We start from the raw sequence: 12,398 nt of genomic DNA, 5'->3' as shown, positions 1-12,398 counted from the left end.
CTGCTTTCAGCCAGGATGTATCTGACATCAGGAAGGATATCCCTGGTTCCTGGTCCTATTCTGAATCCGGCTTGAATTTCTGGCAGTTCCCTGCCGATGTACTGCTGCAACCATTTTTTAATTATCTTCATAATTTTACTTGCATGTGATATTAATGATAGTTTTTGATAATTTCTGCTTTCTGTTGGATCATCTTTCTTTGGAATGGGCACAGATATGGATCTCTTCCAGTCAGTTGGCCAGGTAGCTGTCTTCCAAATTTCTTGGTATAGACAAGTGAGCCCTTCCAGCCCTGCATTCATTTGTTGACACATCTCAGTTGGTATTCCGTCAGTTCCTGGAGCCTTGCTTTTCACCAATGCCTTCAGTGCAGCTTGGACTTCTTCCTTCAGTACCATCGGTTCCCGATCATATGTTACCTCCTGAAATGGCTGAACGTCGACCAATTCTTTTTGGTACAGTGACTTTGTGTATTCCGTCCATCTTCTTTTCTTGCTTCCTGCCTCATTCAATTTTTGCCCATAGAACACTTCAGTATTGCAACTCGAGGCTTGAATTTTTTCTTCAGTTCTTTCAGCTTGAGAAATGACGAGCGTGTTCTTCTATTCCAGTTTTGTAAGTCCAGTCTTCGTACATGTCATTAGAATACTTCACTTTGTCTTCTCAAGCCGCCCTTTGAAATCTTCTGCTCAGCTCTTTTACTTTATCACTTTTTCCTTTTGCTTTAGCTACTCTAAGTTTAAGAACCAGTTTCAGAGTCTCTTGTGACGTCCATTTTGGTCTTTTTTTCCTTTTCTGTCTTTTTAATGACCTTTTTATAGATATGCCAAAAAAACCCAAACCCATTGCTGTTGAGTCAATTCCGACCCATAAGTGACCCCACAGGACAGAGCAGAACTGCGCAATAGGGTTTCCAAGGCTGTAATCTTTACAGAAGCACATACCCACATCTTTCTGCTGCGGAGCAGCTGATGGGTTCAACACACTGACCTTTCGTTAGCAGCCAAGCACTTAACGAGTGCACCACCAGGACTCCTTGTGTGTGTGTGTGTGCGTGTGCGTGTGTGTGTGTGTGTGTGTGTGTGAGACGCCCTGGTGGCACAGTGGTTAAGAGCTCGGCTGCTAACAATAAAGGTCAGCTGTCTGAATCCACCAGCTGCTCCTTAGAAACTCTCTCCCCATATATATATATATATAGAGAGAGATTCTGTCTCAACAGAAAACCCTGACTAATACAGGCCCTCATTCTTCACCCTCCCTGTATCCATACCCTTTGCCAAACAGTCCTGCAGTGTCCTCCCACCTCGACTCTGGTCTCGGCTGTGTGACTCAGGCCTCGGGACGTGGCACGGACCACATCAGCACTAGCGCGGAGACCACTGGTATACCGCCCAGGCACTCTGCCTGCCTGGTGAGCACAGCCCCGGTCAGCCTGCTGAACGGATGTGAGCGTCTACACTACAGCCAAGTTTCATCAGCTGTAGGCGGCCGCCCAGCGTGTGACCAAGCCCCGGGAAGAGGAAATTGCTGTCCGGCCGACTCTGTGTCCCGGACAGTGTGACACGGCCGTTGTTTTCAGTTCCAGGGTCTGGGTGGTTTGTTACACCACATGCCAGCCACAGCTAAATGCTACAAGCCCCAGGCTATAAACCTCCATTTCCAGTTATCCACATGGGGTTATGACCCCATCCACCACTCAAGAACAAGCGAGAAGGGCCCAAGATTGAGAACCACTGAATTTTCCCTGGCAGGTTCCGAGTTCGTTTAATGCCTGCTGACCGTCACAGGCAGCAAGTTCACAAAACATACAAAGAGTCCACAGATAGATGGACTTTGACGTGGCCTTTCCAGTGCTAGAAGTGTCTCCCAGCCAGGGTCAGGGGACGCGGAGGCACGACAGGTGAGACAAGGCTGGCTGCAGGTCCATCTCCGGCACACCCTCGGGCAGAGGGGCCGCCAGGATGCCCGGCTTCGGCAGAGGTGGGCGGGTGCCCCCCAGGCGCCTCCCAGCCACGGAAGACATTCTCGTAGTACTCGATGAGCAGCTCTGTGAACAGGTTCAGGGGCACGAGGGCACTCAGCGAGGATGCCCCCTGGGAAGGCCAGATCAAATTCAGCCCGAAGACACAGGCCAGGTTGGAGCTGTTCATTTTGTTAAAGATGCTTTCCTGGGACACCTGGAAGGGAACACAAGTGAGACAAGGTGTGAACCCTGACGCACCTGTGACTGGGGTCTTTGTGCAGCGGGAACAGCCCGGGACTGGGCTGCCAGCCAGTGCTGCAACCTCGTGCAGCCCCCCCACCACCCACTCTGCCTCAGTTTCTCCATTTGTAAAGGAGGGGTTGGACTTGGTGCCCTCGGAGGAATGCCTCTGGCTGTGACTTTCCTTGGCCTGCCTGCTGGGTTCTCCTCAATCCCCACTGTCCACTCTTGCCCTGGGAGGGTTCAGAGGCCCACTTGGGGAGCATGGCCTCTGGCGTCACCAGACACCCCCTCAGCTGTCTGAACGCCCTGGGCCTTTGTGCTTGTCAGGGGAGACCAGCCAGAGGGCTTGTGGGGACTCACGAGAGAGGGTAAAAAGCAGGGCTGCTAACTGGTTAGTTCTGCTTCACACCCCTGCTGAGAATCTGCGTTTCTCTCAAGTTCCCAGGCGATGCTAATGCTGCTGGTCCGAGACCCGAGAGACCCGTGCTAAGAACCACCAGTAGAGCAGTGAGTCTCAGTATTTATTATACATAAGAATCACCTGGGGATCTTGTTAATACGTAGATTCTGAGTCAGCATATCTGAGGGTGGAAATGCAAATACTCAACAGGGGTTAGAACCGGAACAAAATGGTTTGAAGCCCCGGTGAAAAGCTTGGCACAGGGCCCGACTACAGCTAATCCTTGTGGCTGTGGGTGAGGCCCATTATGAGGGTGAGAGGGATGGAGAAGGGGAAGAGGGTCAGTATGCACTCAGCATTCCCCAAGGACCCACATCCCTGACAGTCAGCTACAGCTGTGTGTGTGTGAGTGTGTGAGTACACTGTGTCAGTGAGCATGGCAGTGCGTGTATGAGTGTGTGTGTGCGCATGTGTGAGTACCCTGTGTGTCGGTGAGCATGCGTGTGTGAGTGTGTATGAGCTATTTGTGTGTGTGTGTGAGTGTGTGTGTGTGATGGGGACGGATGGGGGAAAGGGGGCCTGGAGCCTCTGTCTCATGTCCCAGAGCAGACTCCCTGCTCAGCCTCCTTCCCAGGCTGCTGCCATACGCCGTCATGGGGTGCACGAAACCCCTGTAAAGTGCTGTGCGTGTGGCAGTGATGAGTGTCGTCTTAAGCAGGCCAAGGACACAGGCGCTGCGTGGAGAGCAGAAGCCCCGGCGCGGAGGGTGGGGGCCCCGAGGTGTAGCGGGGAGGCCCTGAGGTGGAGCAGGGAGGCCCTGAGGTGGAGGGGGGCCCCCCCGGCGTGGAGGGCGGAGGCCCCGGCGTGGAGGGCGGAGGCCCCAAGGTGGAGCGGGGAGGCCCCGAGGTGGGGGTCCCCCGGCGTGGGGGTACCCCGGCGTGGAGGGCAGAGGCCCCGCGTGGAAGGCGGAGGCCCCAAGGTGGAGCGGGGAGGCCCCGAGGTGGGGGTCCCCCGGCGTGGAGGGCAGAGGCCCCACGTGGAGGGGGGAGGCCCTGAGGTGGAGGGGGCCCCCCCGGCGTGGAGGGCAGAGGCCCCACGTGGAGCGGGGAGGCCCCGAGGTGGGGGTCCCCCGGCGTGGAGGGCAGAGGCCCCACGTGGAGGGGGGAGGCCCTGAGGTGGAGGGGGCCCCCCCGGCGTGGAGGGCAGAGGCCCCGAGGTGGAGGGGGGCCCTGAGGTGGAGGGGGGCCCTGAGGTGGAGGGGGGCCCTGAGGTGGAGGGGGGCCCCTCCGGCGTGGAGGGCGGAGGCCCTGAGGTGGAGGGGGGCCCTGAGGTGGAGGGGGCCCCCCCGGCGTGGAGGGCAGAGGCCCCACGTGGAGCGGGGAGGCCCCGAGGTGGGGGTCCCCCGGCGTGGAGGGCAGAGGCCCCGCGAGGCGGGCGGAGCAGCAGCCCAGGGCGCGGCCTCGCCCCGCCGCCCTGAAGCGCCCGCCGCCCCCTCAGCGCTCACCGCGTGCAGAAAGCCCATGAGGTAGCTGAGGACGGCGTAGTTGTGCTCGGGGAGGCTGCTCAGGATCTGGCGGCACTGGGTCACTCGCAGGCTGCTCTCCACACCTGCAAGGGCATGGCGGGTGAGGGCGGAGAGCAGAGGGGACTCCCAGCTTTGAGGGCGAGTGTCAGGGTCAGGCCTAGAGCCCCCGCCTCCCTCCTGGCCCGGCCATGTGGCTGTCCTTCCCAAAGCCCTCTGCTCCTCTGAGCTCCGTTCCTCTTTAAAACAGCACAGTAACCATTACCTCCCAGAAACCTGTCAAAGCCAAAAGCCTGGAATGATCTAGACCCGGGGTCGGCAAACCATGGCCTATGGGTCAAATGTGGCCCAGTGGCTGTTTTTGTCAATGAACTTTTATTGGGACATAGCTGCACCCACTCATTACTTATCGTCTATGGCTGCTTTTCTGTCACTGTGGTAAGTCGGCTGACTCCTGCTCTAGACAAAGCTAGCCTGTTTGATGATTCAAAGCCCCACAAATCCCCACGCTGTGTTGTTCTTGGGGAAAGCAGGGCCCCACCCACAGGGGCTTGGAGTAAACGCCCCGGACTCTGAGATGGAACAGTTTTCCTTCAGTATCCACATCCCCCATCGGACCTCCGTACACTTTAAATCAAAGCCCACCAGTCAGCAAGTATGCACCCAGCTCTCTCTGCAGACTCAGACACAGATGTACAGACACACAGACACATATACGTACACAGACACAAAAATACGCACATAAACACCATACACACATACACACACAGACACACACAGCTACACACACATACACACACACCGCAAAGAGACACATACGCACACACACAGGCAGCCCTGGGCACGGTAGGGGTGTCTCCATCAGCCCATGGGGTCCCAGCCCCTCCCACCCTCAGGGAGATGCTCAGCCCCGATGCATCTTCAAAGCTGCTTCTTTCACCAAACTACACAAAGTTCATGCTGGAAGGGTGTCAAAGGGGTGTAGTCCAGGTTGTAAAACTCCGGAAACTCCACAGTCACTAACGTCTTTCTTCATGTCACCCTCTCTGTGCTGGGGAACTTACTTCGATCCCAGAGGCAAATTTTCCCTCTGAAAGTGTTAAAGTTGCATTTACGCATGTGCACAATTACATATATGCCAAGTACTTATTAATCAATATACAGAATAGATAAAACCAAAGCAAACCAAACCCGTTGCCGTTGAGTGGGTTCCAACTCATAGTGACCCTATAGGAATGAGCAGAACTGCCCCATAGGGTTTCCGAGGAATGGCTATTGTATTCAAATAGCAGCTGAGCTCTTAACCATCAGGCTACCAGAGCTCCATAGAATAGATGCTTGCCTGAAAATACATAGTTTCTATATAAAATACATGTTTGTTGTTGCCATCAAGTCGATTCCGACTCAGCGACCCCATGTGACAGAGCAGAACTGCCCCATAAGGTTTCCTAGGCTGTAATCTTTACGGGAGCAGATCGCTAGGTCTTTTCTCCCTTGAAACCACTGGCTGGGTTCAAACCACCAACCTTTTGGTTAACAGCCAAGCGCTCCTTATACATGCTTACATAGCAAAATCTTTTAAAAATACATATTCCTGGATAAATATCACAAACATTGCGCGAGTGCTTTGTACTTTTCAAAGCATTTCGACATAAACACATCACTAAGTGTTGCAGCTCAGCTGACTTTGAGAGGTTCCTACAGATGGGACATTCAGTCAGCCTGCCCTCCGAGCCCCTCCTTATGGTGGGGGACTCCCCACCGATGAGTCTCAACAGAGGGCAGAACCTGCCTCCCACCAGGGAAGCTGGAATCTCCAGAAACTCACTTTTCACATCTCAACTACTCTGAGTGGTCAAACCACAGCCCACAGAATGTACATCTCAATTCTCAACCACAGGAACTTTAGAACTTTTTCAGTCTTTTTCTTTTTTTTTTAAATAATATTTTATTGTGTTTTTGGTGAAGGTTTACACAGCAGTTTTGGTTCCTGTTCAATGATTTCTATGCAAGTTGTTCAGTGGCGTTGGTTACATTCTCCTCATTTCCATTCTGGTTGTTCTGCTTCCATTAATCTAGTTTCCCTGCCCTCTTACGTTCTTATCTTTTTTTTTAATTTTTTTTTTTGTTTATTGTTGTAGTTTAAGTGAAAGTTTTCATTTCAAGTTAGTCTCTCATACAAACATTTATACATACATTGTTATGTGACCTTAGTTACTATCCCTATACTGTGACAGCACACTCCTCCTTTCCACCCCTGATTTCCCGTGTCCATTCAACCAGCTCCTGACCCTCTCTGCCTTCTCATCTCACCACCGGACAGAAGCTGCCCATTTAGTCTCATGTATCTACTTAAGCTAAGAAGCACACTCTTCACAAGTATCGTTTTATGTCCCACAGTCCAGTCCAATCTTTGTCTGAAGAGTTGGCCTCGGGAATTGTTTTAGTTCTGGGCTGACAGAGAATCTGGGGGCCATGCCTTCTGGGGTTCCTCCAGTCTCAGACCATTGAGTCTGGTCTTTTTACTAGAATTTGAGTTCTGCACCCCACCTTTCTCCTGCTCCATCAGGGACTCTGTTGTGTTCCCTGTCAGGGCGGTCATTGGTGGTAGCCGGGCACCATCTAGTTCTTCTGGTCTCAGGCTGATGAAGTCTCTGGTTTGTGTGGCCATTTCTGTCTCTTGGGCTAATATTTTCCTTGTGTCTTTGGTGTTCTTCACTCTCCTTTACTCCAGGTGGTTGGGACCAATCTTATCTTTGTTTTAAAGTAATTGGTGACGGTTTGGTCTCGTATACGTGAGTTTTTAAAGGAGCACAGTACTTACGGGGGACAGTCATTATTTTCTGCTCATCGAGTCTTTTAAAATTATCACTGAGCAAAAGAAAATTGGAAATAGCTGCAAATGGTTACCAGTAGGGGGCCAGTTAAATAAAGTACTATACAGTGTTATAAAATATTGTAAGTTGAATGGAATGCTATGGAGCTATTGAGAGAATGAACACATACCAGGAGGAAAGACCTAAAAGACAGCGTAATGCTTTTTTAAAAAAAGGCAAGGCTCAAAGCAATGTGTACACAAGAAACATTCGGGAAAGAGAAGCAAACACACGCAGAACCATTGCTGAGGTCAGTGGGGCTAAAGGTGCTGGCAGAGGGACTCCACTTCGTTGCAAACCCCTTTGTATTGTTAAAAAAAAATTTTCACTATGTATTTGTGGTATTTTCTTCATAATGTAATTTTTTAAGATTCTCTGTCTGCCCCACGCCAGCCCCTCTCCCTGCTGCAAAAGGCCACGCGGTGGAGTTTTACCATTCGAGACACATGTTTTACCCCCAGGTCTTTGAGCATCAATTTCAGGCTCCCGCTGAAGCTGGAAGCTGTAAGCCAGGCTTATGTCCTTCCTCCATCTCCGTAGTTTATTTAAGAGCAGGAAGGAACAGTTGTTACTAAATAACTGAGGGCAACAAGTTGATAGTTACAGAAGAAAATGAGTGAGCTGGAAAAAATTCGAGTCCCTTAGCTCGGCATTGCATCCGCAAAACCCCGACACAGTGATGGCAGCATCAGTGTCCCCTGGAACAGCATCAGGAATGCAGATTCTTGGGTTCTCCCCTAGGAGCCCTGGTGGCACAGTGATTAAGAGCTCAGCTGCTAACCAAAAGGTCAGCAGTTTGAATCCACCAGCCACTCCTTGGAAACCCTATGGGGCAGTTCTACTTTGTCCTCCAGGGTCGCTGTGAGTCTGAATTGACTCAACGGCAATGGGTTTGATATTTTTTTGTTTGGTTTTGGGCCCTCCCCAGAGGGAACCAGAAATTCCCGGCCGGGGGTCCCCTGACGTGTGTTTTAACAAGCCCTGCAGGGAGTCTGGGACTCTCTGGGTGGTGCACTCGGCTGCTAAGCCAAAGATTGGAGGTTCAAGTCCATCCAGAGGCACCTTGGAAGAAAGGCCTGGCAATCTACTTCTGAAAAATCAGCCACTGAAGACCCTATGGAGCACAGGTCTGCTCTGACATACACGGGGGGGTGCCATGAGTTGGCGTCACCTCGACGGCAGCTGATGTGTTTGTTATTTGCATAGGTCATAGATAAGGAGCCCTGGTGGGGCAAACGGTTAAGCACCTGACTGCTAACTGAAAGGTTGGCAGTTTGAACCCGTGGAAGAAAAGACCTGGCAATGTGGTCCCCAAAAGATTACAGCCTAGGAAGCCCTATGGAGCAGTTCTACTCTGTCACACGGGGTGGCTGTGATTCGGAATTGACTCAATGGCACCTCACAGCAACAACAACAGATCCCATATATCCCCATTGCTTTCTACAATTTGGGTAGAAATGCAGGGAGGGGTTGTTATCCCCTTTCGAGATGAAGAAGCTGAGGTGTTGGGAGGAGGGGGACCCCTCCAGAGCAGCACAGGGAGGGATGAAGGAGTAGGACCCTCACCAGGGCAATCTGCCCCAAATCTAGAGACACTTCCCCTGCCCCCTGCACTCCTGCCCACTAGGCTGCCCCTCATTCCAGCTGCACCCGAGACGGCCGGGAGGCCTCTAACCCCATCTCCCCTGCCTGTGGTCAGAGGCCTGGGCTGAAGCAAGAGGGGGTCCAGGACCCCGATTACCTTGCTGAATGGTGGGGGCAGCCACAAAGGCCCCCTTCCACCCTGCAGGGTCAGATGGCAGCAGGACAAGCCTGGGCAGACTCACCCAAGCCACCCCAGCCCTCAACAGGCAGGGGATGGCATCCAAGCCCCCAGAGCCCCCAGCCCCTGGGGCTGGGCCGGTCCTTACTGGTGATCCCGAGGATCTGCTCGTAGGCCTCGAAGGTCAGCAGCGGCTGGGGCAGCTCTCGAAGAAAGGTCTTCAGGATGACAGCAGGAACGTGGATGTCCCCATAGTCATCAAAATTCACGGGCTTTCCTGCACACAGACATGAATGAGTGAATGAGGGGATGGATGACGTGGGCGATGAAAGGTGGGGAGAAGCAGAGCAACTTCCCAGAGGGAGCGGGCCTTAGGGGCAAGCAGTATTTAAACAGGCCGGGAAAGCCAGGACAGGCGGCCGGGGACACGGCGCAGCTGAGCTCTGGGCCTGGGGCTGCCGCTTCCACATGGGCTGTGACGCAAACTGGCTTTGAGACCCCAGCGGGGAGACCGTGTGCGGGGACCACATGTGCTGGGGACGCCTCTGCCACCAAGAGCCCAGGGCTGAGCTAGAATGGGGGTGCTGTCCCCCCACCAGCACGCCCCACCCTCGCCTGCCTCCTCCGGCACCCAGCGGAGGTGGTGAGTGCATGGCTGATTTCTGCAGTTTGGGTCCCAGGAAGGACTTGTTCTAACAGTGCCCAGCATGACTCCAGGACACGAGGGCTAAGAAGGGACCCCAGCAGACGGCTCGAGCTCGGCACCCGCCATGAGGCAGAGGTGCAGCCGACACAGCCTGCTCCTCAGCATCCATTCACGCCTCCTAGTTGCCCTCCAGGAGCCTCAGCGCTTGACTACTAACAAAAAGGTCGGTGGTTCAAAGCCACCCAGAGGTGCCTCAGAAGACAGTCCTGGTGATCTGCTTCCAAAAGATCACGGTCTTGAAAACCCCATGGAGTAGTTCTACTCTGCACTCAGGGGGTCGCCATGAGTCAGAATCGACTCCGCGGTAACTAATGACAACAAGCTGCCCCTTCACCTGGTTTCTGACACGGCAATTCGCGTCTCCTCACCGTCTCTCAACAGCTGTGGGCTCTCACTGGTCCTCCCAGCCACGCCCCATACGGACTCCCGTGATAGAAACCCCATTGCTCCATGTAACCCAAACTCTTAACAGCTGTAGTCACTCTCTGGCCCTCTCGGCCTGCTCCACATGGGTGCCTGTGATGAAAACTTCTCCCTTTTCCCAGGCTAAGACACTAAAAACTCCAGCTGACCACTTGGTCTTCAGCATGCTAACTACAGACCCCACCCTACCTGCCACCCACAAGCCCGCTCACTGCCGTTCCGGCTGGTGGCTACCTTGTCTCAGCTGCAGTCCTGGGTGGCCCTGCGTCCCAGCGTGCTGTGGCTTCCTCTCTGGGACCCGCGAGTACTAAATTCTGTTTGTTTTCTGGCCTTCCTGCGTGAGTCCCACTTGCTCATGCCGCATCTGACAGACTGACCACCCAAGACCCTCACAGACCCCTCGGGGTCCAACTGAACACAGCTCCACGCTGGCCTGGGGGTGCTTGCTGAGTGAACGCACAGGTGTGGGGAGATGGGGGTGGAGGGGAAATCAAGTGTCTGTCAGTTTGTCATGCTACAGGGGCTTGTGTGTTGCTGTGATACTGGAAGATTTGCCACCCTTGGCAAACGTGTTTCAGCAGAGCTTCCAGACTAAGACAGACTAGGAAGAAGGACCTGGTGGTTCACTTCTGAAAAAACAGCCCGTGAAAAACCTTATGAATAGCAGTGAAACATTGTCTGATACAGTGCCAGAAGATGAGCCCCTAAGGTTGGAAGGCACTCAAAACACAACTGGGGAAGAGCTGTCTCCTCAGAGTAGGGTCTACCTTAGTGACGTTCATGAAGTCAAGCTTTCAGGACCTTCATTTGCTGGTGTGACATGACTCAAAATGAGATGTATTGCACTGGGAAAATCTGCTGCAAAAGACCACTTTAAAGTATTAAAAAGCAAAGATGTCACTTTGAGGGCTAAGGTGTGCCCGACCCAAGCCATGGTGTTTTCAGTTGCCTTATATGCATGCAAAAGCTGGACAATGAATAAGGCAGACTGAAGAAGAACTGACGCCTTTGAATTGTGGTGCTGGCGAAGAATGTTGAATATACCATGGACTGCCAGAAGAAAGAACAAATCTGTCTTGGAAGAAGTACAGCCAGAATGCTCCTTAGAAGCCAGGATGGCAAGACTTCATCTCACCTACTCTGGACGGCAGTCTGGACAAAGGGCCTCCACTCGAGTTCGCAGCCACTCCTGGGCAGCTGCCCCTGGCTCTGGACTTTATCTGGGGGCTGCGCTGCCCCGATAGGGGGCTCTGAAGCCCTGGAGGCTTGAGCTTGCTGGCCCGGCGGGAGGTGTGGAGTGAGGTCTCTGAGGAATGGACTCACCTTGGTTGTAGAGCCTCTGGATCTCTCGGACGGTCTGGATGCTGGCCGATCTTCGGAACAGGCCCTCGGTGTGGAGTCCTGCAGGGAGAGCAGCCTCCAGGCATCTCACAGGTCCCCACACATGGGGCTTCCAGAACATTCTCTGACACCCCACTGGCCGCAGCATCACACTCACCCTCTGTGGCCAGCAGGGAATGCTCTCCAGCCCAAATCCAGATTGTCCCCCACTCCCCCCCATTGCCGGAGTCTCTGGGTAGTGCCAACGGTGAACACGTTCGGCTGCTAACTGAAAGACTGGAGGTTCGAGTCTACCCAGAGGCACCTACGAAGACAGGCCTGGCGATCTACTTCTGAAAAATCAGCCCTTGAAAACCTTATGGAGCACAGTTCTACTCTGACACACACGGGGTCGCTGTGAGTCGAAGCTGACTTGACAGGAACTGGGTCTTTCTGGTTCCTGTGGACCAGCGCTGTTTGAAGTGCTTTCAATGCACTTCCTCATTTAGGCCTCAACAACCCCACAAGGCAGGAACTGTTATCAACCTCGATGGACAGGTGGGGAAACGGAGGCCCAGAGAAGGTGGGTAACTGGCCCAAGGTTGCACAGCTAGCACCCAACGGAGCCAGGATTCAAACCCAGTCAGTCCAGAGTCCGCCCCATGAACCACGTGCCTGGGTCCCTCCCGTCCTGGTTTCCCTCCCTGGGCAGGTTCCAGCTCCTCCCATTCCCTGGACTTTGGGCATTGGGACCCAAGACAGACTCCCAGGAGGGGCACACAGCTGGCAGCCCTGGCCTCCCCTGGCTGGCTGGTTCTCTCACCTTTCTCTCTCAGGTATGTCACTGTGAGCCTCAGCACAGGGGGGATGAGTTCGCCTTTATTTTTGTCTTTGAGGCTGAGGGGAGAGAAAAGAAATTAACACTTGTTACCTGGGTGCACAGATGGCCGTGACGAGCGGCAAAGCTCTGGTCTTGTCCACACTCCTGGGAAAACACAAGACTGAGAAGGGAGTTCTGGCAAAATGGCGCTCTAGGCAGAAGCACCACGCCATCCCTCCACAGCAAAGATCCGAAAAACTAAGCCGAACAGAGAATACAACCATCCTGAAACCCTAAAACATCAAATGAAGAGATAAAGAACTCAGCCAAGCACCGAATGGAGTGAGAAAACTGACAGAGAAC

At 53.5% G+C, this 12,398-nt stretch overlaps 1 protein-coding gene across 1 annotated transcript in view; it reads right to left on the bottom strand.

Moving 5' to 3' along the window:
- Positions 1-2,154: 2,154 nt before the first annotated feature.
- Positions 2,155-12,398, bottom strand: part of ARHGAP8 (Rho GTPase activating protein 8) — a 54,933-nt gene continuing 44,689 nt past the window's right edge. The window contains exons 7-10 of the mRNA XM_012556561.1: positions 12,039-12,112; positions 11,219-11,296; positions 8,915-9,043; positions 2,155-2,177 (exon numbers count right to left, since the gene is read on the bottom strand). Of these exons, the coding sequence (XP_012412015.1) occupies positions 2,155-2,177; positions 8,915-9,043; positions 11,219-11,296; positions 12,039-12,112 (304 nt within the window). The remainder of the gene's footprint in view (positions 2,178-8,914; positions 9,044-11,218; positions 11,297-12,038; positions 12,113-12,398) is intronic.

This window comes from Trichechus manatus, unplaced genomic scaffold, assembly GCF_000243295.1.
Source record: "Trichechus manatus latirostris isolate Lorelei unplaced genomic scaffold, TriManLat1.0 scaffold00069, whole genome shotgun sequence".
NCBI classification, from domain to species: Eukaryota; Metazoa; Chordata; class Mammalia; order Sirenia; family Trichechidae; genus Trichechus; species Trichechus manatus.
Note: the sequence above shows the minus strand (reverse complement) of the source record. Positions and strands in the feature narration are given on the sequence as shown.